Below are 27,498 nucleotides of genomic sequence, written 5' to 3'. Positions count from 1 at the left end.
TTGAGTAAAAACTTTTAGCACAATAAGAACCATACACCAGTGAGAGAAGGTCTAGCCAATAGAAAGAACCCATTGATGGGAGAGTGACTTGTTGTGCACCAGGGTACATGTGCAAAGGAAAAAAATGGGAAGAAGAAAAAGATGGGGTATTTTGATAATTTTTGTAAAGAAATGTTTTTTTTTTTTTACTTCTAAGTTTTCACTACCTTTTAATTGTTATTATTGTGAGCTCTCCTTTTTACTGACTAGGGGTATTTGGATCATTACATCCCATTATACAATTTCTTATGCACAGGGCGTTCGATATAACCAACTTTGCATTGATATAGATCCTAACACTCACTGACTTGATCTAAAATTCAACTAAAAGTTCAGTTTTAGGTAGCTAGCATTATGGGTTTGTCTAATGGAGGGGTTTACGGGCAGCCGAAATTTTTTCGGCATACATTTTTTGGGTGAGGTGGGTTTTCCACCACTCAAAAGAAGCCGAAGCCCCTAGGAACCCCTTATCCTTTATAGTCTTTTATAGTATAGAACCAGATTTCGGTGTTCCAAAGCTTATGCTTCAGTGACCCTCTTTTGCAACATAAGAAAAGATTTTAAGCATTTACCATAATTCAAACGATGAAACTTATTTCAAGACAAGATTTTCTGTTCTCAACTTTTCCCTTGGTGGACTGAGGTCCGGCTCGTCTAAAACTTCAACCACCGCCGTTTAGCAGGAAACATTTCAACAGAAGAAAAACTCCCTTCTCCCAAACGCCCCCTAATTGAGACTAATACGACTAACAGAGGCTTGATGAATTGAGTTACATGCTACAATGTCAACAATCTATTTCAAGTTTCATTGATAATTGATCTCATGAATCGAAAACGACAAAAACAAAGATCATCTCTTCAATCGCGATCAATTTTAAGATATACATGCCCCAACTTTTTTGATGGGATAACTCGTTATTAATTTACGGACTCAAAAAAATTCTCTGCAGGCTCCATTGAGCTATATGGTCCATAGACTCCATAGGACCAAGAGGTACACAAGGCAAGATGCGAGTTCAATTCTTGACGAATGCATCTAGTAGACTCAACTACGTCATTATACATAAGTTGTGCATAACCTGGATTCAGGCCAGCAGCTGGTCGAGGCTGGGGCGGTGGTACTCTATTAAGGCCTTCCAGGCAAAGTGGCTGGGGTGGCAGCTGTCCCACCAGAAGGTAGTCCACGGGAGGGGGCAGAGAGTGTACTGCTTGTTCCCGCTGCCGTCCACTGTGCCGCACCAAACCGTGATGTTCACGCCCATGCAGCATGCCTTCAATCTGTTCCCAAACGTCTCTAAAACAATCAAGCACAGCTAATCGTCAACTACACCATCAACACTATTGGGTCCGGTCCAGCTTCAAGAGAGTACCTGATGGTGCCCTTCTCTCTCACGTTTCTCTCTCTTGCACGTGTTTTTTTTGAGAAAAAGAAAAGAGGAGGCTTCTTGTGGCTGCACGCAACAAGAGGAGAAGGAGAAGACGAAGGCAAAAAGAAGAAGAAGGAAAAATAGCAGCAAGGTTGAGTGGGTTGATCCGCACGCCAAGAAGATAGAGGAAAGACAAAGAAGAAAAAGAAAATGAAGGGAGTCTTCATTGGGTGTTCTATTTCTTGTTTCTTTGGGGTTCTTTCTTTCATTCGTATAAGAGAGTGTTATTGTTTTCTTGACTTTACTGTTTTTCTTAAAATAGTAGAGATATTGCTGCAGGTGTATTTGACTCTTTTTCTTGATATATAGAAAGTCTCTCTTGACCGTGGTTTTTTACCTCATTATTTAGGGTTTTTTCACGGCGGTCTCTTGTTTTCTGTAATATTTAGCATATATTTTGATATATACTGCTGCAACATTGATATTGAAAACTCGATCTTATGCTCACAATTCTGGGATTCTGATTTTCAGCAGTTTTGTGCATGTCCGACTATCATATTAGTTGGTTTGGCATGTTTTATTGTTATTGAAGCATTTTTTTTTTGGAAAACAACTATAACAAACACCCGTGCTTGAGGGCCTATATCACATGTATTACATATAGGCATGTACCATCTCATTTGGTGTGAATCAAATATATGTAAAATCAAATATATGTGTGGACCCTTAGAAGCTTTTAAAAGATCTGTTGGACCCTCTAGCAAGCTTCAATAGACAAGCCTACCGCTAACTTTTCTTCAATGAACAACATGATTGATTGACTTTAATGTCGTTTTGGCATGGATAGTTTATTTTCTTTGTGCCATCATTAATAACGCAAAGAAGTTTGCTAGAGTGTACTCATGAATGCAGTAGATATAGAGACATACACGGACCTTGTTGAAGCACAGTCAAGAAAGCGTTGTAGTTGTCAAGAATGGCCACCGGAGGGCTGAGGGCTTGAACGGAGGCGTTGAGCAGTTGGTTGTGCAGCTGAGAGAGACCATTGTAGAGTGAAGAGCATTGAGTGAAGTTGGTCGAATATGTCAGGGTTGGACTGCAGCCTATGGGCTGCAGGTTTGTCACGGACACCCTCTTCACGCCCAGATTGTGCAGCCTCTGCAGATTTGCTGTGAGGTGCTGCACTACTTTCGGCCTGAGGGCATCGAGACCCTGCGGAATCAAGCAACAACGATTAACATCAACTTGCCCATGTTCCGGCAGGAGTTGAACTCACGTGAAAGACCTGAAAATACAAGACCCCTAACACTTAAAAGGATCAAATTCCTACACGTCTTCCGTTCCAAACTTGATGGTGAGAAATGTTGATAATGGGATTAGAGATGCAGTGCAGGCCAAGTGGACCAATTCTTCTTCTCTCTCTCAATATATATATATATATATATATATATATGTGTGTGTGTGTGTGTGTGTGTGTGTAAATAAACTAGGGATTTACATTTATAAAACATGAGACCTTGATTTTTATTATATATCTTTATTAGTTAAATGTTTAGTACTCATACATGTAATGCATTTATTTTATTTGGCAGGGACCATGGTTCAGATTATGCCTTGCCAATTTGAAACTTGAGTTTCTAAACCGAAACCAATATATTTTCTCATAGTTAGATTCCAATTGAAATGGGAATCTTCAAAAGATTGCATAATCCACGCCCCAGCTTTTACATGATTCTTAGGTGGGCAGGCGCAACATTCAACTAATCGATTTGAACTTGGTCTCATATGCAATTTGAATGTGAACTGTTTATGCCCCTAATAAGGTAGTTGGATCTAATTAATCTTGTTACAGATTAAAGACTCCGCTTCTCCTAATGCTTCAAGTTGGGGCCTGTTTAACTTACTCTTTTTAATGTAAAAAAGAAAAGAAAAATATAATCAAAACAAAAGAAATGAGGAAATATATTGTTAGTAGCTACCGCGAGGGAGCCATTGGTTCCTCGATAAACTCTATAGTCGTTGCCTGCATAAGAAACGAGAGCAACGGAGGAATCCAGATGGTCGGCATAGAGCCCACTGTTGATCAGCCGTTCGAACTCGTCGATTTGCTATCTCCGGGAGGCCTGTGAACGTGTCGAAGACGCCGGTTCCTCCATAGGCAAAGTTCATGCCATACCGTTGAAGCATAATAGAGTCATTTCTCTTGGTGTATGGAACTGGAGAAATCAGATCCATGTATGTAGCTGCACATGCGGCATTGCTTCTGTTAGAGTTTTGTTTCTTCTTTCAACGTAATGGAAATCTAACTAAAATTTTTAACATGTATAGACAATAAATTATATATACACATCCAAATAAACTGATCTAACAATGAACTAAGTTCTTGGAAATATATACATATGTATACGATGTCAACATCTGTATTGATGGAATTCTGAACAAATCACAGAAATTCAACTTCTCTGTGTCGGACAGATCCAGAACCCAACAATGAATTGGTATTCGATTCCATTAGATTATTCCTCAGATACCCAAAGAGAAAAAAGTGACCAGTGCCAAGGATGAAACGGAAAAGCATACCTACAAAGTCGGTCATGACTTTACCGTCGGACCATCGACCGGTGGGGTACAAAGGATATGTCTCACCGTAGGGTTTTCTCAAAGAATAGTATGGTTCATCAGGATTCTGTTTATTTCCGGTGTCGGCAAAGGAATCACCAAACACGAATAGCCTTCTGTGTTCTAAGCTTTTCAAAGTCTGACCAGTCTGCAGATTCTCCGCTTTGATACTTGCAACTGTGATGGAACAAGCAAGCTTCAGTTTGCTAAGTCAAATAAAAAGAAGCTCTCAAGTTTTACCAAAACAGTCCGGAAACGCTAAAAAGGATGAACCATAGTTTCTAGTCCAGCTTAGATTCACGGATCAGTTTCTAAGTCCCGCAATTTACAAGCATAACAACTATTTCTCAATTATTCATCAAGCGACAAAACCCTCAAAGTGAAGGACGCATTAATAATGAAATAAATTATGTTCCAGTAAGTGTTGGAACAAGGTGTTGTATGTAAGCATTGATGATAATTGAATGTGTTACTATCATCTACAGTCCATGATGACCTTTGAAAGCAAAAATCTGCGTCATAGAGGAAGCACAAATCCAAAAAATAAGTGGTCAGTCGCAACCCAGTGCTTAGCTAACTTGTTAGAAAATTCCAGCTAAGGGTATTAGGTATAAAATTTTAAAATTTTAAGCGGCACCAAATGAAAAAAATTTGCTCAAAAATAACAATATAAAAATAAAAAGTTTTTTGAGTTCCATGCAAACAAGTGGTCCATATAAGCAATTGCCCACACATAATCCACACCTAGAACTATCTTGAAATTATCATGAAAGTGGCTAGAAAGAAATAGAATAATTACCCAAAAGAGAGAATATCACGAATAAACCTGTCGATGGTGCTGCTGCCATTGTTGCGCTACCGCTTCGCTACCACAGATTCAGAGAGAGACGGAGATTGCTGGGTGGTCTCTAAAGCAAATGCAGGGCTGTATTTAAAGGGAGCAAGAAGGAGACAACGACACCATTTTGGGGTCCTAATGAAGGCACGTCAGAGTAGTCCAATAATTAATTTACGACTTATAGTAGATCATAGCGCTTGCGCAAATCGCTCCCCGCAATCTGAAGAGGTCAACTGCTGAAATTTGATCAGATGCTGTATGCCTTCAATAATCTTCCAAAACCAAAAGCAATCTTTGCTGCCTTCCTTCATGCCGCCTTTCCGATGAAGACAAGGACTCGGCCAATGGATTAGTGCCGTCGATCTTCTCGTCAAATGCGTATTTGGTAACTTTCGTCAAATGGGTATTTGTAACTTTCGAGACACCATGCTACTTCCTCTCACAACAATTTTCCGCAGCGAGGTTGGAATATTTTAATAACGGCTCATAACTGTAAATTTTTAATTAAGTGGACCATGAGGGTCATTTTTATATGTATATAAGAAGAATTTTAGCTAGTCTTATGCTGGTCTTCCCTTACTTCAATCGTTAAATTTAGGATAACTATTAAGTCATGTCATGGGGTCGAACCCACCAGAGGAAATGAAGAGAACGCGGAAGAGGGGAGAAAGAATAGACGAGATTTCTTTTTTCTTTCCCTTGTTAGATGTCACCTTAGTGTGGGGTGCCGGTGCCAACACATTCCAAAAAATTTAGGTGGGGTGGGGTGGGGTGGTGTGGCGAGAGTATTTTATTATTATTATTTTTTAATTTATTATATATATAACAAAATAAACATGTATATATTATTATTACACTTTAGTTATAAATGTATATAACATACTTGAATAATTGTATTGCATAGAAAAATATCAAAACAACATATATTATATAAGTAATTTAGCAATATGACATTGTAATTGGGTTCGGTTGTGAGTCGGAGCTGTGACCGGAGTGCAGCCGACTCGATGCGACTCGAGTGATGCAGTAAAATAGAAGAGTTCGGGTGACTTAGTGTACAATGAAGAGCGAGACTTTGGAATCAAACTTTCTACTTTTTTTATAATCCTTTTTTACTCATTTTTTTTTTTTTTAATGATGCGGGTATTTTGGTTATTTCACACTTCTGTACAATTTTCCATGTGCACATAACCCGTTAGAACTAATGCTCTTGAAGCGGAGCCAAGATTTTTTTCAAGGGCAGGCTAAACATTCGTTCAACCGAGCCAAATGGTAGTTCGACTGAAAATAAGTTAGACAACTAATGATTTTTAAATTTTTTAATGTAATTTTTTTTTTTAGTCAACTAGGGTGGGGCCACGGCCTAGGCGGCCCCCCCTCCCTTGGCCCCTGGATACACCAGTGTCAATAGAAAGAACCCATTGATTGGAGACTGGGAGGGTGCAACATACAACAGCTCAAAAAAAAAAAAGTTGGGGTATTTTGAAAATTTTTTCAAAAGAAATGTTTTTTTTTTTTTTTAGCTTTTCACTGCCTTTTATTTGTTATTATATGGGGCTCTCCGTTTTACTGACTATGGGATACAATTTCTTATGCACCGGGCGTTGGATATAACCAACTTTGCATTAACATAGATCCTAACACTCAGTGACGATCCACAATTCAACTAAAAGTTCAGTTTTAGGTAGCTAGCATTATGGGTTTGTCTAATTGAGCGTTTTATGGGCAGCCGAAATTTTTTAAGTATACCTTTTTTGGGTGAGTGGGTTTTCCACCACTCAAAAGAATGCAGAAGCCCTCCAACCCTTTATACTTCATAGTATAAGACACGGATATCAGTGCTTCGTAGTGTTATCGTTGTAGTGCTTCAGTTTGTATGTCAATAATCCCCTTTTGGAGCACGATAAAAGATTTCAAACATTTACCACACTTCAAATGATGAAACTTATGTCAAGAGAAGATTTCCTGCTCGCAACATTTCCAAGATCTGTTGGTGCACTGAGCTCCGGCTCATCTACAATGAAACTTCCACCGCCGTATAGCAGGAAACATTTCTACAGAAGAAATACACCCGTCTATCAAATACCCCTTACTTGAGATTGATACGATTGAATAAAAAAAAAAGCTTGATGAATTATGTTACACGCTACAATGTCAATAATCTATTTCAACTTTGATTGACAATTGATCTCATGAATCGAAAACGAGAAAAGCTTCCCCGTTAAAAGCTATCACTTCTATGGCAAATAATTTTAAGATATACATGCCCCAACTTTTTGGTAGGATACCTCGTTATTAATTTATGGGATTCAGAAAAATTCTCTGCACGCTTCATTGAGCTATATGGTCCATACCGAACGTATGAGCTGAAAGTTTCATGGAGGTTCAACCCAGTTAATGAATTTAACTCAAAAAATTTAATCCTCCATAAGATGGTATGCACATATTAAGCAAGTAAAGCGATTTATTCAAAGGAAATTCAACGTTATCCATTGAACACGACCAAGAGGTACACAAGGCCGCCATTTATTCTACAAGACGCGAGTTCAATTGTTGACGGATGCATTTATTAGAGTCAACAACTTTATTATACATTAGTTGTGCATAATTTGGATTCAGGACAGCAGCTGGTCGAGGCTGGGGCGGTGGTACTCGACTACGGCCTTCCAGGCAAAGTGGCTGGGGTGGTTGTTGTCCCACCAGAAGGTAATCCACGGGAGGGGGCAGAGCGTGTACTGCTTGTTCTCGCTGCCGTCTACTGTGCCGCACCAAACTGCGATGTTCACGCCCATGCAACATGCCTTCAATCTGTTCCCAAACGTCTCTGAAGCAATCGAGCAGAACAAATCGTCAACTACATCAACACCCACGTTTGATTGCTAAAAAGCTATGTAGTGGGCCTATATGTCATGTATTACATATAAGCATGTACCTTCTCATTTGGTGTGAATCAAATATATGTACAATCAAATATATGTGTGGACCGTCTAGCAAACTTCAATAGACAAGCCTACCGCTAACTTTTCTACAATGAAGGACATGATTGGTTTTAATTTGTTTTGGCATGTATAGTTTATTTTCTTCGTACCATCATTAATAACCCAAAGAAGTTTGCTAGAGTGTACACATGAACGCAATAGATATAGTGACTAACACGGACCTTGTTGAAGCACAGTCAAGAAAGCGTTGTAGTTGTCAAGAATGACAACCGGCGGGCTGAGGGCTTGAACGGAGGCGTTGAGCAGTTGGTTGTGCAGCTGAGAGAGACCGTTGTAGAGTGAAGAGCACTGAGTGAAGTTGGTCGAATATGTCACGGTTGGACTGCAGCCTATGGGCTGCAGGTTTGTCACGGCCACCCTCTTCACGCCCAGATTGTGCAGCCTCTGCAGATTTGCTGTGAGCTGCTGCACTACTTGCTGCCTGAAGGCACCGAGACCCTGCGGAATCAAGCAAAAACGATTAACATCAACTTGGCCATGTTGGGCAGGAGTTGAACTCATGTGAAAGACTTCAAAATGCAAGACCCCTAACACTTGAAAGGATCAAATTCCTACACGTCTTCCATTTCCAAACTTGATATCGAGAAGTGTTGATCTTGGGATTGGAGGCGTTGTGTAGGCGAAGTAGACCAATTCTTCTCTCTCTTTCCCCCTCTTTTCATGTATTATAAATTCCTTAACAAATATATATATATACATATATATATATATAAAGAAACTAGGGATTGACATGTATAAAGCATGAGGCCCTGACTTTTGTGCCATTGTATCTTTATTAGTTAAATGGTTAGTGCTCATCCATGTATTGCATTTTTTTTTATTTGCCAGGGACCATGGTTCAGATTATGCTTTATCCATTTGAAACTTGAGTTTCTAAACCGAAACCAATATATTTTTCTCATAGTTAGATTCCAATTGAAATGGGAATCTCCAAACGATTGCATAATCCACGCCACAACTTTTACATAATTCCAAGCTAGGCAGGCACAACATTCAACTAATCGATTTGAACTTGGTCTCATGTGCAATTTGAATGTGAACTGTTTGTACCCCTAATAAGATAGTTGGATCTGATCAATCTTGTTACAGGATGAAGACTCCGCTTCCGCTAATGCATCAAGTTGGGTTCTGTTTAACTTGCTCTTTTCTATGTAAAAACAAGAAAAATGGAATCTAAGTAGAAGAAAATAAGGAAATATATTGTTAGTAGTTACCGCGAGGGAGCCATTGTTTTCTAGATAAACTCTGTAATCGTTGCCTGCATAAGAAACGAGAGCAACGGAGGAATCCAGATGGTCAGCATAGAGCCCACTGTTGATCAGCTGTTCGAACGCGTCGATTTGCTGTGTCATGTCCGGGAGGCCTGTGAACGTATCGAAGACGCCGGTTCCTCCATAGGCAAAGTTCATGCCATACTTTTGAAGCAGAATAGAGTCATTTCTCTTGGTGTATGGAACCGGAGAAATCAGATCCATGTACGTAGCTGCACATGCGGCATTGCTTCTTTTAGAGTTTTGTTTCTTCTTTCAACGTAATGGAAATCTAACTAAAATTTCTAACATGTTAGACTACAAATTATTATATACACATCCAAATAAACTGATCTAACAATGAACTAAGTTCTTTGAAATATATACATATGTATACGATGTCAACATCTGTATTGATGGAATTCTGAACAAATCACAGAAATTTAACTTCTCTGGTGTCGGACAGATCCAGAATCCAACAGTGAATTGGTATTCGATTCCATTAGATTATTCCTCAGATACCCAAAGAGAAAAAAGTGACCAGTGTCAAGGATGAAACGGAAAACAACCGAGTTGCAGAAGCATACCTACAAAGTCGGTCATGACTTTACCGTCGGACCATCGACCGGTGGGGTACAACGGATATGTCTCACCGTAGGGTTTTCTCAAAGAATAGTATGGTTCATTAGGATTCTGTTTATTTCCGGTGTCTGCAAAGGAATCACCGAACACGAATAGCCTTCTGTGTTCTAAGCTTTTCAAACTCCGAGCAGTCTGCAGATTCTCCGCTTTGATACCTACAACTGTGATGAAACAAGCAAGCTTCAGTTTGCTAAGTCAAAAAAAAAGAAGCTCTCAAGTTGTACCAAATGTCCAGTCAGGGCAGACGGAAGCTGCTTATATGCACAGTCCGGAAACGCTAAAAAGGATGAATCATAGTTTCTAGTCCAGCTTAGATTCACGGGTCAGTTTCTAAGTCCTGCAATTTACAAACTTAACAACTACGTCTCAATTATTCACCAAGCGGTAACACCTCAAGTGAAGGACGCATTAATAATGAAATAAGTTTTGTTCCAGTGTAAGTGTTGGAACAAGGTGTTATATGTAAGCATTGATGAGAAGTGAATGTGTTACTACCATCTACAGTCCAGGATTAAAGGAAAAATCTGCGTCGCAAATCCAAAGCTCAAAACCTTATTTCAACACCATTGAAAATAAGTGGTCAGTCGCAACCCAATTCTATTCTAGCCAAGGGCATTAGGTATAAAAATTTAAAATTTTAACCAGCACCAAATGAAAAAAATTGCTCAAAAATAACAATATAAAAATAAAAAGGCTTTCGAGGTCCATGCAAACAAGTGGTGCAGTTGCCCACATATAACCCACACCTGGAACTATCATGAAAGGTAGCTAAAAAGAAATAGAACAATTACCCAAAAGAGAGAATATCACGAATAAGCCTATCGATGGTCCTGCAGCCATTGTTGCGTTACCGCTTCGCTACCACAGATTTATAGAGAGACGGAGATTGCTGGGTGGTCTCTAAAGCAAATGCAGACTGTATTTAAAGGGAGCAAGAAGGAGACAACGACACTGTTTTGGGGTCCAATGAAGGCACATCAGAGTAGTCCAATAATTAATTTTATGACTTATGGTAGATCATAACGCTCGCGCAAATCGCTCCGCGCAATCTGAAGAGGTCAACTGCTGAAATTTGATCAGACGCTGTATGCCGCAATGATCTTCCAAAAGCAATCTTTTGCTGCCTTTCTTCAAGCCGCCCTTCTTCCGTTCAGATGAAGACAAGGACTCGGCCAATGGACAAGGCACTGTTTTGTACGTTTTCACAATTTTCTGATGAATAGGTAGAATCTTATAAGCTCATAACTCTAAGACTTTTGATTTTGAATTTCTTACAAAATAAGTTTAGACATCAAGAGAATATGATATTTTTTTCCGTTTTTAGGATGAAGTAGATTGTGTATTAGGCTACTTAACACAAGACAATATGTTAGGAGCTAGAAACTAAAAAAATATACCCTTCATGTAAACCAGAAGCCCCCCCTTCTATATAAGTACTGAATGAGAACTTGAAAATGACTTTTTGAGCATTACTGGCAAATTGGCAGAGTTGGCTTGGGGATCGTTCGAGTAAGCTTGGATCTTTGAGGCCACGACTCGCCCTCGGGGGATTCAGCCACAGTAATTTGTATTAACCCGGCCGAGACAGTGAATCAACTTGCAGCCAAGATGACTTGGTCGTTTGCAATTCCGAGTCTCAACCATGGGTTTACTAACTATGATGTTAACCACCTAGCACAAAACTGGATTCCATTATAAGAAGACATTCCTCCAGCTTATAATGCCTCGTACACATATTTAACTATAATATAATATGCGGCATTGAATATGCTGCAAATGAGGGGCACCTGAGTACAAGTTATAGCAATGCAGACTTACCAAAAACAGGCCTTGATAGGAACAAAACTTTCCAAAAAGAACAACCTATAATATTTTTTCCATACTTAATAGTTATTATTGATGGAAGGTTAAATCCAAATACGTAAGAGTTATTATTCATTGAAAGTTGAATCCAAATTGAATTGACGGGACTCAGCATCCTTTTAGCCATAAACAAATAGATTTAATGTTTTATACAAATACTCTTGGAATATGGAAATTAATGACATTATTCAATCATGAAGTCCACTTTCAACGTCTACAGTTTTGCATTTTACAGCATCCCGTTTATGGCAAACGTCACTTCTCTCTTTTGTTAAGCGAACGTGATTCCGTTTCCGGTATGCAGAAATGAAAGTCCCTATGTTACTTTTCAAAATTTGTGACCATTTAATGAGATTGTTTCATCTTTACAAAAAAAAAAAAATTGCTCATTTTGTTACGCTACTGTCAATTTCATAAAGAGCACGAAATCATACTCTCTTTTTAGTTTCAAATTGGGATTTTTCTTTCTTCACACCAACACTCGGACTCAACCATTCACGGCAATTTAATTATTTCATATAACAGCAATTCAACTTTCTAATTCTTTTTCACAAGAAAAGGAAGTCATTGAATGTGATAACGTACTCACATTCAAAATTCATTGACCTGATGTTCATCGAGTGACATCTCCCATACGTGTTCTTTATTATTTAGTGGGCCGTTTATGAACAAAGCAAAGCCCATGGTATAGCACACTCAAGCTGTATGCTTTAAGCCGATCCATCTCAACTTGGCGAAGGGGATTATGGTTTGAGATTCACGAATTTCTAGATGCAAGATTTATAGATTGACCGCATAATCGTTTCATCTTCTAAACAATACGATTAATAAATGCTTGTTAGAAATCACCTCCAAGGGTTGGTTCAACTGCTTAGGATGCTTAGATGGTGTTCAATAGGCGGCCTGTTTTCATTTCAAATGTCAGCGGTAGTAGCTTTCTAAGACGTTAGAGGAGGTTCACTTATGTGTAAGTTGAAGCGTAGTGAAAAAGGCACCCCAAAACATGAACAAGACATCCTTGTTAGAAATCATGAAGGGACAAGAAGTTAGGTAGAAGCTTCAGCTTTCTACCAGACATCCTTGTTAGAAATCATGAATTGCAAATCCAACAATATAACACCCTAAAATCTGTATATTATATCTAAAATTATAGGTAATCAACTGTCTTCTCAATGGGTCTCTCTCTAACAAGGATTTATAATCCCAATGTTATCTGCAGATCTAAGAGACGACGTTTCCTTTGGAGGATATGACAGTTTTTCTCATTTACATATAAGTATTCCTTAAAATTCTAAAGTTATAAAACTAGTGCCTCAAGGCCAAAATGTCTGGTCTCTGTTCTTGGTGTCCAGCCAGGCTGCTTGTACAGAGACTGATCCACACGTGTCTAGGCTTGAATATGGGAATTATCAAGTCCAATCTAAATATTGGATCTGAATTGTGTTAATAGACTTGACTTGGCTTTAGAGTAGAGGGCCTATTTAAAACCAAATCCAGATTTGTCAACCTGAAAAAACAATTGTTATATATATATATATATATATATATATATATATATATATAAGGTGATGACTCTAGCTATCCAGGATTAGTTAACCGTCTAACCATGGCTGTTTATATGAAACAGATGAATAATTAAAAAAAATAAGGAAAAAAAGTGTAAACTAATATTATACAACAAAAATACCCATAACTTCTAAAAGTTAGAATCACCATTATATATATATATATATATTACAATTAGTTTTGATCGTCTTGGGTTAGATTCATATGTGGAATGTAATCAAAACAAAATTCGGTTATAAGTAATCAGATTCAACATGGGTTATGCAATTAACCTCGTTAAATTGTGGATTCAAGTTCGGACCTTGTATTTAATTCCCAAGGAAGTGCTTTGCCGACTTGCATGGAACGGCCCCTTTGGGCTAATCGAGACCAACTGTATGAGCAGAAAGGCTGGTGCATGTCGAAGGGAAAGTTGGATTGAGGGCGTGAGTTTGTCGACGGCAAAAGCAGCTTCCCGAATTTCCAGCCTGATCAACTTGAATGCGGGTCTTCTATCTGCCCAATTCCACAAAACTGACGTCGGGCGTCCATCATATCCTCATGGATTCAGATAAACAAGCAAGGTCAAGACCTCATCTTGTTATTTGACATTACAGAGTTGACTTAACTTTTTTCATTTAAGAGAGTTGAAACAATAAATGGGGTGGAGATTGATAGGTAGGTGGTTAGTATCCATTTCGAATTTGTTGAACATAAGTCAACTTTTTGTGTTATAAAGAGGCTGCTGACACATTTTTGAAGCATGGTGAAGCACCACCCTAAAGCTATGCCACCGTGGTATGCCGGATCGACCTGCGTACCCGTACCGGTACGTCGGATCGACCCGCATACCCACACCGGTATGCCAATACGCTCGTATGTGGTGGTACGTTTGGATCTAGTTCTGGGTCAGAACCATATCCAAACCATATCAAAATGAAAAGCAAGAAAAAAACCCTACGCGGGTCCGTCTTCTTCCTCAATGCCTCTCGACTTTCTTCCTTCTTCCAACGGCGGGAGCTTTACCACTCTGATTTTTTGGGCAGCAGCGGCGACCGGCGACGGATGACCGGTGGACGGTGATGAACGGCAACGGACGGTGACGAACGGTGAGTGGGTTCTTCATTCTTCCAACGGCGGGAGGTAGCTTGGGTTCTCTGATTTTTTGGGCAGTGGCGGCGACCGGCGACGGCAACGACCGGTGGACGGCGACGGATGGTGAGTGGGTTCTTCGTTCTTCCAACGACGGGTGCTTGGGTTCTTTGATTTGTTTTTTTCTTCATATGAATTCCTATTTCATTTGCATTTCTTATTTCAGAATCTCTAGAGTTCTTTGTATTATGTGTTTGTTGCTAATCTATTGATGTATTGCTACATGGCTTTACCTTTTCACACGAAGAAGACATTTAGAATAGAAATATGTTGTATGCACATCCACAATACTTATCCAAGTAAATCTGATATCTTCATTTGTGCATAATTTCACTAAGAAAAATCAATCGTGCTCCCCACCACATAAGTCAAACAAACAAGTCTATATGTCAAGCATTTGTTTATACGAGATTTGCTTTTCTTGTGCACTCTGTGTTTCCTATAAGCTATAAATTTGTTCATTGCAGATATTGTTCTCTTTTTTAAATTTGTTCATATGTCATATATATTACACAGAGTGAACAATTTATGTTACTTGCTTGTTTGATTATCTTTTTTATAGACTTATAGTATGGCTGCTTCAAGTAAAGAGAAATGAACTACTTCTACACCTACAAGTTCAAGTTGTCACAGTTACAAGAGGACCAGCCATAATGGGGTTATGTGGAAAAGAAAGGAAAAGCTCATGGAGGTGGTGAGAATGTAATCTTTGAATGTTCTTTTTGTAGGACGGAGTTCAATGGAACATATACAAGAGTTAAAGCACATCTATTGCACATAAAAGGTAATGATATTCAATTGTGTAATAATATCAAACCTGATAGTGTGAATGAGTTGAAGAATGAACAAGAACAATATGATATAAAGAGAAGTGGTAAACAATCCGGTTTTCTTAACATTCCCTCAGTACTCTTATACGATGATGCAGTCCATGAGTAGAAAAAAGGAAATGGACACATTTCAAAAATCAATTGAACAGACATTTGCTTTAAAAAAAAGGTAGGAATTAGATAGAAAAGTTGGAACATTCTTCTTTTCTAGTTGCATACCATTTAATGTAGCTAGAAATCCATATTGAAAGGATCTAGTTACATCTTTGGCAAATAACAATATGTCTGGATATGTTGCTCCAGACTCTGAAATGCTTCAAACAATCATCCTACAACAAGAGAAGAGTCGAATAGATAAATTTCTACAATATAAAAAGTTGACATGAGAGCGACATGGAGTTTCAATTGTATTTGATGGCTAGACAGATATTCAAAGACACCTACTTATTAACTTTATTGCATGGGCCAATCTTTCTGAAAGCAATAGATGTGTTTGGTGAATATAAAAATGCGGAGTATTTGAAAGGGTTATTTGTAGAGTTGATTGAAGAAGTTAGAAATGATAAGATTGTTCAGATAATTACAGATAATGCAACTGTATGTAGAGTTGTTGGTCTTCTAGTGGAACATGAATATCCTCACATTTTTTAGAAACCTTGTGCAGTCCATAGTTTAAATTTGGCATTGAAAAGTATATGCAATCCATCAAGCAAAGAACAGGATTATCGTGCTTATCAGTTGTGTTCGTGGATTGAAGACTTGGAGAGACGTTAAAAACATTAGAAACTTCATAGTTAATCATCAACATGTGCTTTCCATTTATAATAGATATATAGATTTGAAGTTAAGAGTTGCAGAGACATGTTTTGCTTCTATCATTGTTGTGATGAAAAGTGCATTAATCAATATGGTGACAGATGATGATTGGAACTTCTATCATGGTGTTGATAACAAAGCTCAAACCATCAAACAATTGCTTGTTGGTGATGTTTTTTGAGATAAAATCTCTTATTTTCTTACATTCACATAGCTTTTTGGGAGATGTTGAGGGCTCTTGATTGTGACAAGTCAATGCTTCACTGTGTTTATGAAATGTGGAACAATATGATTTGCAAACTGTGGGATGTCATTTTCAATCATGAGAAGAAGAACTTTGCACTTGAAGATTCAGACTTTTTTTATCATGTGCACAATATATTAGTAACAAGATGAGATAAGAGCAACACCTCTTTGCAATGCATGGCACACTCATTGAACCCTAAGTATTATGGATTAAAGTGGCTCTCTGAATGTGTCGGAAGAACCCCACCACATATAGGTCTTGAAATATCAAAACTTAAGGTGATATGTCTTCATAGAATTTTTAGAGATCCATATCAAAATGAACGAGCTCACAATGAGTTTACAAGCTTTTCTACAGGAAATGAAGATATGACTGCAATAGTAGATAGAGACACATATCTACCTATTCCTTGGTGGGTCAAACATGAACGTGCTTATCCTACTCTTCAATACATTGCTTTAAGGTTGTTATTCAGCATGTTACATCTTCATGATTTGGAAGGAATTGGAGCACCTATTCACATATTCACAACATTAAGAAAAACAAACTTACAAGCAAGCGTGCGGAAGATTTAGTCTATGTGCATTCTAACATTTGGTTACTTTCACGAAACAATAATGAATACAGGTAAATCAACAGTTATTGTATTACAATTTTTTCGTATCTATGTTGTTGATTACTACATAATTATATTCTTAATTCTTATCTTTTTATAGGAAAAGAAGCAGTAAAAATTGGGATGTGAATGGTGAGGAATTTAACTTCGAAGGAAACGAGGATCTAGACCATCTTAATTCGGAGTTAAATAAACCATGTACACTACAAGAGGTAGAGGTGGATAAGGAGGACTTTGCAGAGGTGAAAGAGGAATAGAATTTACAATGAAATATATTAATCCGAGATCTCAGTTTTTTTATGTTTCTTTTTTATGAGATTATATATAGGAACTATAAAAGAAACATTTGATGTTTTCTTTATGAGATGGTATGTAGGAATAATTATGTTTTTTTTATGAGATAGTATGTTTTCTTTATGAGACTATATGTTTGTCTTGTGATGATATCATTTTTTTTGCTTTTCTTAATTTTTTTAATTAAAAAATTAATATTATCGCATAAAAAAATACTACACCCATGCCATGATTTGCAAAAATGGCATACCCATACCCGTTTTTCAATATCCGTACCAGCACCTAGGTGACATAGCTCTAAAGCACAAAGTGCAAACTATATATTTTACCAAAACAAAGGATTGGATGATAAACAAATGAAATACACGGTCACCTTCCTTAATAACTTAATACCATGGATAATAAAGTAAGGTAAGTAATTACTCAAACAAAAATCAAATGACACGATCAGCACTGATCGCGCCAGCAGGATGACCGGGCATGTACAACGCCGCCTTCATTTTCTTTACAAGATGAGCACATGCAATATGTATCTACTAGAGCCAACAGATTTATTTTATTTATATATATATATATATATATATATATATATATATATATATATATATTGTTGTTTAATTTAGATCAAAGCAGCAAGTGGTGAAGGCTTGGGTGGTGATACTGGATTAGGGCCTTCCAGGCAAAGTGGGAGGGGTGACTAGCGTCCCACCAGAAGGTAGACCACGGGTTGGGGCATAGTGTATACTGGGGCTGCCCATTGCCGTCCACTTGGCCGCACCAAACCGTGGCGTTCACGCCCATGCAGCAACCCCTCAATCTGTTTCCGAACTTCTCTGCAAAGAGCCAAGCAGCAAATATTATCGATTACAGAACCAGAACGGGCGTGAAATTAGGACAGTTCACTCGTTCCGACCTTATAAAATTAAAGAAACGGTGAAATTTGTGAAGGCCACAAAAATGAGAAGAAAATATCCGCCTTAAGAGGGCTCAAATTTCTCTCTTGGAACGAAGATATCTTTCATCAGGTTAAAGGATTGAACAGACCTTGCTGAAGCACAGTCAAGAAAGCGTTGTAGTTGTCAAGAACGACCACCGGTGGGCTGAGGTCTCGAACGGAGGCGTTGAGGAGTTGGTTGTGCAGAGCAGAGAAATTATTGTTTTGAGAAACGCACTGAGAGAAGGAGGTCGAATATGTGAAAATGGGTATGCAGCCTGATGGCGGGAGGGTTGTCACTGCCACCTTCTTCACCCCTAGATCCTGCAGCCTCTGCAGGTTTGCTGCAAGCTTTTGCACTACTTGGTGCCCATAGGCATAAAGACCCTAAAAATCAATCCACAAGGGTGAACATCAAGTACTTGATCATGCAGCAGAAAAATTTCTGTGGAATTTGAAAATCCAAGACCTCGAGCACTTATTGAAACTCTCAGGCGCACACAACCAGGTAAAAGCTAGTGTGCAAGCTTCATCTCTTGGCTCAAGAACTCATACTTGTTTTCCATTTATTTTATTTGATAGGGATCATGCTACTTTGGCCATATAAAACTTGAGTTTCTAAATTTGAAACTACTGTACCTTCTTTTTAGGTCTCAGACTAGACAAACTGTGAAAGAACTCAAAGTCCATGTGCTGGATTCATGAGTCTTTGGCATTACATCCAATTAATCGATTTTAACTTGGTGTTACATGATGATAGCCCAGATGTGATACATAGTCGGATCTGATTAATTTTATTACAAGTTGGAGACTCAGCTTCAACTATTGCTTCAATCTGCGTGTTTGTTCCTCTTCATGTAAAAAACAAGAAAAAGTGGAAAAGGGAAAAGAAGAAAGAACATTCGAACTATATATGTGATTACCTCCATAGAGAAATTGTTCCTTACAAGATAAACCAAGTAGTCGTTGCCTGCATAAGAGACGAAAGCAACGGAGGAATTCACATGTTCAGCATAAAGCCCGCTCTTGATCAGCTGTTCGAACGCGTCGATCTGTTGTGTCATGTCGGGAAGGCCGGTGAACGTGTCGAAGACGCCGGTTCCTGCGTACGCGAAGTTCATGCCATACCTTCGAAGCCACTTAAACTGCTCTCTCTTGCTGTATGGAACCGGAGAAGGTAGATGCAGGTATTCAGCTGCACATGTGCCGTTACTTTTGTCAGATTTCTCTTAATGTTCGTTTTAAACCCATACAGGAAGATTTGAAATGGATTTTTGGAGTCGTCAAAGAACTAAATAACTTCTGCAACATATATGTATGGATGAGACCCTGAAAATTCGTAGAAGCTTAATTTTTTAATGGTCTTAGACGGATGCTTACAAGGGTGGATCGGAATCCAACAAGATAGTTTGTGAAATTGGTACCCAGAGATAAAAAGTGACCGATGAAAAGGATGAAACGGATAATTAATGAGTTGCCGGAGAAGCATACCTACAAAGTCTGTCATGACTTTACCGTCGGACCATCGACCGGTAGGAAACCCCGGATATGTCTCACCGTAGGGTTTTCCGAGGGAAAAGTAGGGTCCTTTTGGGTTGTGCACATTGCCGGTGTCGGCAAAGGAATCCCCAAACACGAACAGCCTTCTGTGTGGATGAAGGAAGCCTTTCCAGCTCCAGCCAGTCTGCAGATTCCCCGCTTTTGTACCCACAACTGTGACAGAAGAAGCAAGCTTCGGTTCACTATATGAATAAAAGAATTTGCAGTAAAGGATCGTTAGTCAACCCCAAGTGTTTTTGAGGGAAGGCTGCAAGTACGATCTATTAATTACTAGATCCTGCAATTTATAGAACAAACTAGTGTCTCAATTATTTACCTAGTGACAAACAAGATCATGCGTACATTGTGTTAACATTTAAAATGTTGGCGCTTAAACTCATGATGTCTCCTTCATTGGTGCCCGTTTTGAGTTGTCCCTATGGGGGCTGATCGACCTGACTGCATGGAGAGTATGTTTTAATTATGGCGCTTTAGTAGAGGATTCAATAGTGAAGTTCTGAGCCAATAGGCCTTGGAACATGCTGTTACATATATAATAGGCAGCATAGAACTGAACTGTGGCATCTAAAGTGCATAAAAAACTGCGTTAGAAATAGAGTTCTGCAAATCCAAACTCAAAACAATATTCCAAGATTTCTGCACATAAGCAGTCGTTGGCTACACAGTTCCCTAGTCTGGCTTGTTTAATTTCCAACCACAACTTAAAAATTAAAGATGGTCCTCAAGCTCTTCTTTCTAAGATTGGACGTCCTAAAATGCCTGAAATTTAACCGAAGCAGATCCCGTTTGATCCTTGCAACTTCGTCTAACGTTATCCTGTTGCCTGGAAACTATATTTCCATTTGAACATACAAAGCTGCCGAACAGAGAAACGAGACTTTCATGAAAGGTAGCAGAAAATAATTAAATAGACCAATTACCCAGCAGAAGGAATATCATGACTAAGCCAATGGACGGTCCTGCAGCCATTGATGCTCGACCTCTTCACCACAGCCAGTGACAGAGAGAGCGATTGCTGTATGGTTTCTAAGGCAAATCAACGGGTGAATTTAAAGGTCCTTACAAGAAGAACGAGGATAAGGATTAAGGGCCGTGACGAAGGCACGTTTGAGCACTCCAATTGTACTACCACTTAATGACAGATGATTTCATAAGCAAATCTTTCCACGAATCTTTCTATTATTTCCTAACATTTTTTATTAAACTTGTTCTTCAGAATGAGGCTAACAACGCACCCAACGCCTCCCTCACCCGGCTATTTGCATCATACAAGTACACTCATTTTCATGCGTCAATATGGTTAATATTTAAAATACCCTCTGTTTACACTGGAAAAGAAAATTTTTTATACAAGCAAAAATGAAAATCGAGAAAACAAAGTAAAAAAAAAAAAAGCAAAAAACTATAAAGGACATTTTTCAAAGATTAGTAAAATACCTATCCACGCAAACTTTCTCTTTCATGGGTAGGGTGTGATACACCCATCAAGTTGAATGCCATGATCTAATTTAGAGTTCAGGAAAATAACATTCAACTGACGTGCCTTTACACACCCGGCTGCTCGACCGGATATGAACAGCTGACGCTTTATAGATGGTAAATTCCATTCGTTTGGCTTATGAATATCAGTCTCCCAAAAACCCCCCATAAAAGAAAAGCTCAACATTTGGACGATTTAGCCGTCACCGCCCAACCTTAATTAGAACTTCATACTTAGGTGCTCAAAATTTTGGGAAAATCCTGAAAAACTGTTTATACTGATCCCCTTCACTTAACTCTAATTATTCAAGAGTCAAGTTTATAAAATAAAAAAAAAATATCTTGCTTTAATCCTGTTGCCCAATATTAGAACTTGTTCACGTTTGTTATTTACAAATTCTTACAGATCAGATTCTAGACCCTGCTTCAATCTTAGTCGCCTCAAAATCAGATTTATCTCTTCATTACTGTTTTTTATTTAGAAATTTTTTCTCACACCAAATTCCGCCCCCACCAACTGCTTCTCTTTTCCCCTCCTCTAGGGTCCAAGCTGTGTCTTTTTGAGTGGTGATCCTGCTTCATCTGCTGCTACAGGCGAATATGGCAGCAGCAAATGATCCGGCCTTTAGAGACATATGCTGCTGAATATGGTACTTTTTTTCTTATAGATGCTTGTTTTTTTCCTTCCAATTGGATTCATTCACTGGTGACTCAGTCCCAACTCCCAGCCTGCCCACCTTGTAGACTGAACTTTTTCATGGCGTTGTCTTACTAGGACATCGTGGTCAGTGTTTGCTTGTGCTTTCCTTTGAAGGAGCTGCCCTGGTAATGGAATGGCTAATCCCTACCCCATTCCTCGGTAAGAAAAAATGAAAGATTAAATATTTCAAATATCATATTGAGATTTAGTCGTGATGCAGGTCCCTTTAACATGGTTCATGTTTGTTTAATCTGAACTTACCAATAGATCAAAAAGAGGTTCAACGAAAATCTGAACTATACAGCTATAGCAAGAACGTCAGTTAAATATCAGTGACACTGTAGTAAAAGTTTTATTAACGTTTCTGCTATCTTTATTGACGTTAAGTGTAGTAAAAACCTTTTTTTAGTGATGCATGACATTGTAATAAAAGTTTTACTCACGTTTTTATTATCTTTGTTGACTTTATTTTAACATCAATAAAAACTTTTTTTAATGATGCATGTACAGTGACTTTGATACTCTTCCGTATCAAATCAGTTTTTTCTCCAACCACTGACATGCCAGCCTTTCTCTCTAGAGAACGAACATTGGAAAGCGATTAATGATTCTACGCCAGAGAAATTTTCAAGCTTTGCTTTAAAGAATGTGAACGGTTCCTGGCGCTCAAGTTACTTATCCCGTCGCGTGGCCAGATTTGGTAAACCAGAAAATCTGATATGACTTAACCAAGAGCACAAAACAATTTTGCTTGAATGATACCAGATCTTGCAATTATCAAACATTAATTGGACTGCTCGTATTCAAATTCTGCTTTAGCAGATATTACCTCCTGCATGTAATGCATAATCCGATTAAACTAAGATTCAGTTAGGCCAGAACATATATAACTTAACAAGAAAAAATAATGAAAGCACCTCATGTTAGCAGTAAGAAAGCTCCCTCGTTCATTGATCACCATACATATACACCCGAGAGAACTACCAAACATGAAAACTCGCCAGAATTAGTGTGAGTTAATTTGAAGAGACATTGCACAACAAAATTTGCTTTAGTAAGCGAAATTGGTAGTTGTAAATTTTATCTCTAAGACAAGTTTCTTGAGGCGACAATAAGTAAATCATTCGATTAATCTGTGCAACTAGTTCATGTGTGTTTCATATAGGCTTGTTGAGCATCAAGTACTCGTCAAAATTCTTTTGTTTTCAATACAAGAACGTTCCTACTTTTCAGTCAAGATCATCACAGTATAACATCAAAGAGAAGAATTGACGAACACTACAATGACCAACTGATGGACCTCCTGCTCCTGCCTGCATACATTTCGTTTCTTGCATCGCAATTTTCTGTGCTCGAAGTTACAAGTCGCTCCTAGAAGCTCCACGCGGCCGCGCGCGTCATCTGCAGTTGCCGGAGTTGGGAACGATCTTGATGATCAAGCCGGGGAAGACATCATCTGGGTCTTGGATGTGAGGGTTGTTCTCCACGATGAAAGGGTCCCCGCACTTCTCACTGATAGTGTTCAGCGTCTCCCCTTCTCTCACCACATATATCTCTTCGCACCGATGACCATGCCCCATTGCATGACCACCATGATGCATCAACATCCTCAGGTCATTCCTTACGTCTTCGATCTGATGATAACAATCCAAATCCAAGCAACACAGAGACGCCATCGTCATGGCCACCATGGCCATGTAGAAGCACCAAGTCGTGGACGGTGGTGTTGATGATTTGGCCATCTTCATCGATCTTTCTCTGAACTCCTTTGTTTCTTCCTCTTCTTATGACGGAGATGGTGCGTGAGCTTGGAGGGATGGAGAAGGTGGAAGTTGGTGAGTCAGTGGAGGAATGGATTCAAGTGTTTCTGGTGTTTGATTTGTTCGAGGGGTTTGGTTCGGAGCTGGTTTTTCGGTCTCATGGTGCGGCAGGTAAGGTGTCGCTTCATCTTCTTTTCTTTTATCCATTTTCTTTGCATTTATTTCCTTTTATTTTGTGAGTCCTTCTGTCTTAATCTATCATGAGGTAGGTTGATTCAGCTGAATCATCTGAAAAACAGCAATCAATATTATAGTCGTGTTTGTTTATAATAAAATAAAATTGCATATATAAAGTAACTAAAAAAGTAACAAAGTTTTTAAAGATTATGTCATGATAATGGTCGAATCAATCTGCTACTGGTTTGAGCCTACTCAAGATCATTTTCACAACCATGATTAAAAATTGAGTCTTCCCTAAACATTAACCTTTTTCCCACCGGTGACCTTTCAAATCCTCCCCTCTGACCGACCTCGATCTTCCATTAATTAAGTTTTCTCAATTTAATATAACGATGATCAGATTATTAGTATACGTAATATATGTATTATGTTGACTTCTAGGAGAATGACTTCATGAATTTGGTGGTGTGGAAATTAATGGGTTACATCATCTCAACTAGAAGATATCATTTTCATTAGGTAGTCGCTGCTTCGTTTTAAATTAAGGGAAAAATTAGAACGGATCATTGTCATCGATCCGAATGGTTGGTTGAAGTAGCTCGGTGCTCCAGCCCTACATTAAGCAACTAACGCATGACATCTAGTTTGGTAGCCTTGGGAATATAAATGGATCAACTATATTTGATAGCAGATCTGATTTTGGATCCATTGGATATGGTAGAGAAGCTTTGTATTTGGTTATTAATCAGGTTCTAACCTGGTGGGCAATTTCATAACTGAATCTAGGCGCGAGTCTGATGTCCAACATGAAGAATATATCTGACCTAATTATTCGTATAAAGGATTTAGATTTTAAGAAGTACGATTACGCTGAATTTGGTAAAGGCTGATCCGATTCTTTATTCTGAATGGTCTAGATCTCTTCTTAGTAGGACGCTGATCTAAGGCCCAGATCCATTTGTTTGGCAAGGGATTGTCAACCCTACGTCACTATATTTGTTTAGGGAATAAAGCCGGTGATCCTTGCCGTGAAGTCCAATCTGGGCGCGATATTTATTCCCACGCAAACATGGGGACCTGAAGAGACTTGATACCTAATTAAAGAAGTCCCAGAAGCCTATAATCATGACACCAATTGACGGAGAGTCAACCCAAAATCAACCGATTCAGCCTAAACTGTACTTCAGAATCATAACGACTCGACTCACTTTCCTACGGGATTCGAGCTCCTAATCCGACTGATCTAGTCCACCCCTTAACAGCTTCGATTCCAACCCAAAAAAGATAGATAGGACCAAAACAACTAATAATTGTGAACATAGAACTGGCGCTGATACTAAATGCCACCTGATTTTATTACTTTTGAAGTGTTACAAGAGTAATCACAATAAATCTTCTAAAGATTTAAACGGAAAAAAAACGTAGTTTAAAACTTGATTTTTTGCACCATAATGTCCACCTTATTCTTTCTAAGTTTCCTTCTAGCTTCTCCTCAACAAAAGCAACTTCATCCTTGAAGTTATGTAGAGCGTTGAATTGATCAATCAAAGGTGACCAATTAGCCTGCGTTAACACAAGCAACATGGTGAGAATTGTATTAATCAATATACAATGACATGCAATATAACAACCCGACCCACTCTCGGGCTCGGGCCCCTCGTTCGACGGATCCCAACCCGCCCCCTAGCAATTTCGGTTTCAATCCTAAAAAGGCTAGGAACCAGGACAATCATCTCATTAAAGCCTCCCTTTATAAGCCCTTGAAGATCCCTCACAATCTTCGATACGGGACTAAACATTTGGGGTGTTACAATCCACCCCCTTAAGACACACGCGTCCGCGCGTGTGGGACCCTAGGTCCGAGTGTTGAAACTGCTCTGATACCATTATAACAACCCGACCCACTCTCGGGCTCGGGCCCCTGGTTCGACGGATCCCAACCCGCCCCCTAGCAATTTCGGTTTCAATCCTAAAAAGGCTAGGAACCAGGACAATCATCTCATTAAAGCCTCCCTTTATAAGCCCTTGAAGATCCCTCACAATCTTCGATACGGAACTAAACATTTGGGGTGTTACATGCAAGGGCATGTTATTTCACATGACTAAGGCTTCATGAAGATCTAACCATTAAGGTTAAACAATTGTTGTTCTAAGATGAAGCTTTTATCAATTACTTCTCAATTAGTTTCACAAAAAACATTTGGAGAAGGCGCTGATGCAATAAATGTGGGCCGATTGATCAGGCTCCCGATGCTGACAGCTGAGGTAATGGCTGATATATACCGGAGGATCTCACATTTTATAAGAAAAACTATTCAACTCTTGTATCTATTGACATTAAGATTGAGTACAAATGCAATAACTCATTTCGTTGCTTAAAAAACAAGAGGGAGGGGTTCCCTGCTGCTCACGGCGTCCCATAGAACTGCACCCACTGGAAAAAAAGCAAACCAACCGTGGACGAGGTCACTTCCGTTCCATGAACACCTTTCTCCAAACATTCCCACGCAACTCTTCCTATAAGAAGAAGAAAAATAAGCTCATCAGTTCAACCACCATGAAGTCAATCAGAGAAAGAAGATGCCAAAACCATCATTAACTTCCTGGTACTCATCCGTTGCCGTAGTCGTCCTCGTGGTTCTTTCTTGCACGGATTGCAATAAGAGAGAGGCGATGAACCAGAGGATGCCCTACCATGATCATCATCATCAGCAGCAGCAGCAGCAGCCATGGAGATGTGTGTGTGATGAGCTATATGTTGTGCAAGAAGGGGAGACACTGAACACCATAAGCGAGAAGTGTGATGACCCATTCATCGTGGAAAACAATCCTCACATCCAAGACCCGGATGATGTCTTCCCTGGCTTGGTCATCAAGATCACATATCCTAGACCCAGGTGATGTCTTCCCTGGCTTGGTCATCAAGATCACATATCCTAGACCCAGGTGATGTCTTCCCTGGCTTGGTCATCAAAATCACTCCTCCAACCATGGCGGCTGATTTAGTTATATATATAAGTCTTATTTCTGCGAGGCTGGAGAGGACATGTAAATCATGATGAGTCTGCTTCTAGGGCTACTTTGTTGCTGCTGCTAATGCTTCTGTGGTAGCTGATTAAGGAGAAAGATGAGCAGAAGTCTTGTTCCGTCGAGGGACATATAATCTAGAGAAAAATTTCGTCCAATGGCCAAAACTTTTGACTTCAATCTCAGGAAACCTCCGGTTCTTGATTCTGCCCATCGCTTAAATTTCTGAATTTCTTGATTTAGGAAACATGAATACGTGTTTTTTTTCTCCTTAATTTTACCTTTCTTTTACTTCCCTGGCCCGTGTTGATCTGAAACTGTAAGATGTTTACTTTATTTAATATAAAAGAGTGTACAGTCATCAATTGCTTTGCATTTTTACTTAAAATTTTAGCTTGAGTTCAGGCACAATGATGTTGATGATAAGCCTGCGTCAATGCATGGAATGACACTTGTGACTTCTATAAGGGGAAATCGAATATATATATTTCTTCTGACAGAAAAAGAGGAGCGCTTGAACATTCCAATGAAACATGTATTCACGTTCACAAATGGTTTCTAAAAACATGGATGTAAATTTAATATTTTGAACACGAAAATCAAGTAAAGAATCATGTACTTCCTTTTATTCATATATAAGAATTCATAAATGAAAAAATTCAGAATATTTGATTCTTTTTAAGTCTTTACGAAATCTAATTTGTAGATCAAAAGTATCGCATCCATGCAGCCAGTTTTGTC

General features: G+C 38.8%; 3 protein-coding genes across 7 annotated transcripts; all 3 read right to left on the bottom strand.

Annotated features, from left to right (window-relative positions):
* Window positions 1-1,109: 1,109 nt before the first annotated feature.
* LOC116264599 (GDSL esterase/lipase At3g09930-like) lies at window positions 1,110-10,669 on the bottom strand. Of its 2 annotated transcripts, none has more exons than XM_050080598.1 (5): window positions 10,546-10,669; window positions 9,700-9,915; window positions 9,077-9,345; window positions 8,024-8,300; window positions 1,110-1,333 (listed from the first exon to the last, which is right to left on the bottom strand). In XM_050080598.1, the coding sequence occupies exons 1-5, from the start codon at window positions 10,592-10,594 to the stop codon at window positions 1,125-1,127; spliced, it is 1,020 nt and encodes a 339-aa protein (XP_049936555.1). In that variant the 5' UTR covers window positions 10,595-10,669; the 3' UTR covers window positions 1,110-1,124. The 2 variants fall into 2 exon arrangements, with proteins under 2 accessions (XP_049936555.1, XP_031500776.1); XM_031644916.2 differs by lacking the exon at window positions 1,110-1,333 and adding an exon at window positions 7,327-7,687 and having other exon boundaries at window positions 10,546-10,668.
* On the bottom strand, window positions 3,176-4,923 carry LOC116264292 (GDSL esterase/lipase At3g09930-like). Its single transcript, XM_031644427.2, has 3 exons — window positions 4,825-4,923; window positions 3,987-4,202; window positions 3,176-3,649 (listed from the first exon to the last, which is right to left on the bottom strand). Exons 1-3 carry the CDS (start codon window positions 4,871-4,873, stop codon window positions 3,417-3,419), a joined length of 498 nt encoding a protein of 165 aa, XP_031500287.2. The 5' UTR covers window positions 4,874-4,923; the 3' UTR covers window positions 3,176-3,416.
* A 3,174-nt stretch (window positions 10,670-13,843) lies between the features above and the next one.
* On the bottom strand, window positions 13,844-20,626 carry LOC116263875 (GDSL esterase/lipase At5g03610-like). 4 transcript variants are annotated; one of them, XM_031643686.2, is made up of 6 exons: window positions 20,532-20,626; window positions 19,543-19,764; window positions 18,999-19,246; window positions 18,162-18,438; window positions 17,827-17,950; window positions 13,844-14,453 (listed from the first exon to the last, which is right to left on the bottom strand). In XM_031643686.2, the coding sequence occupies exons 1-6, from the start codon at window positions 20,578-20,580 to the stop codon at window positions 14,285-14,287; spliced, it is 1,089 nt and encodes a 362-aa protein (XP_031499546.1). In that variant the 5' UTR covers window positions 20,581-20,626; the 3' UTR covers window positions 13,844-14,284. The 4 variants fall into 4 exon arrangements, with proteins under 4 accessions (XP_031499546.1, XP_031499545.1, XP_031499548.1 ...); XM_031643685.2 differs by having other exon boundaries at window positions 13,848-14,453; window positions 18,975-19,246; XM_031643688.2 differs by lacking the exon at window positions 13,844-14,453 and adding an exon at window positions 14,472-16,720 and having other exon boundaries at window positions 18,975-19,246.
* Between the last annotated feature and the right edge of the window lie 6,872 nt (window positions 20,627-27,498).

Source organism: Nymphaea colorata, chromosome 11 (genome assembly GCF_008831285.2).
Source record: "Nymphaea colorata isolate Beijing-Zhang1983 chromosome 11, ASM883128v2, whole genome shotgun sequence".
NCBI classification, from domain to species: Eukaryota; Viridiplantae; Streptophyta; class Magnoliopsida; order Nymphaeales; family Nymphaeaceae; genus Nymphaea; species Nymphaea colorata.
Note: the sequence above shows the minus strand (reverse complement) of the source record. Positions and strands in the feature narration are given on the sequence as shown.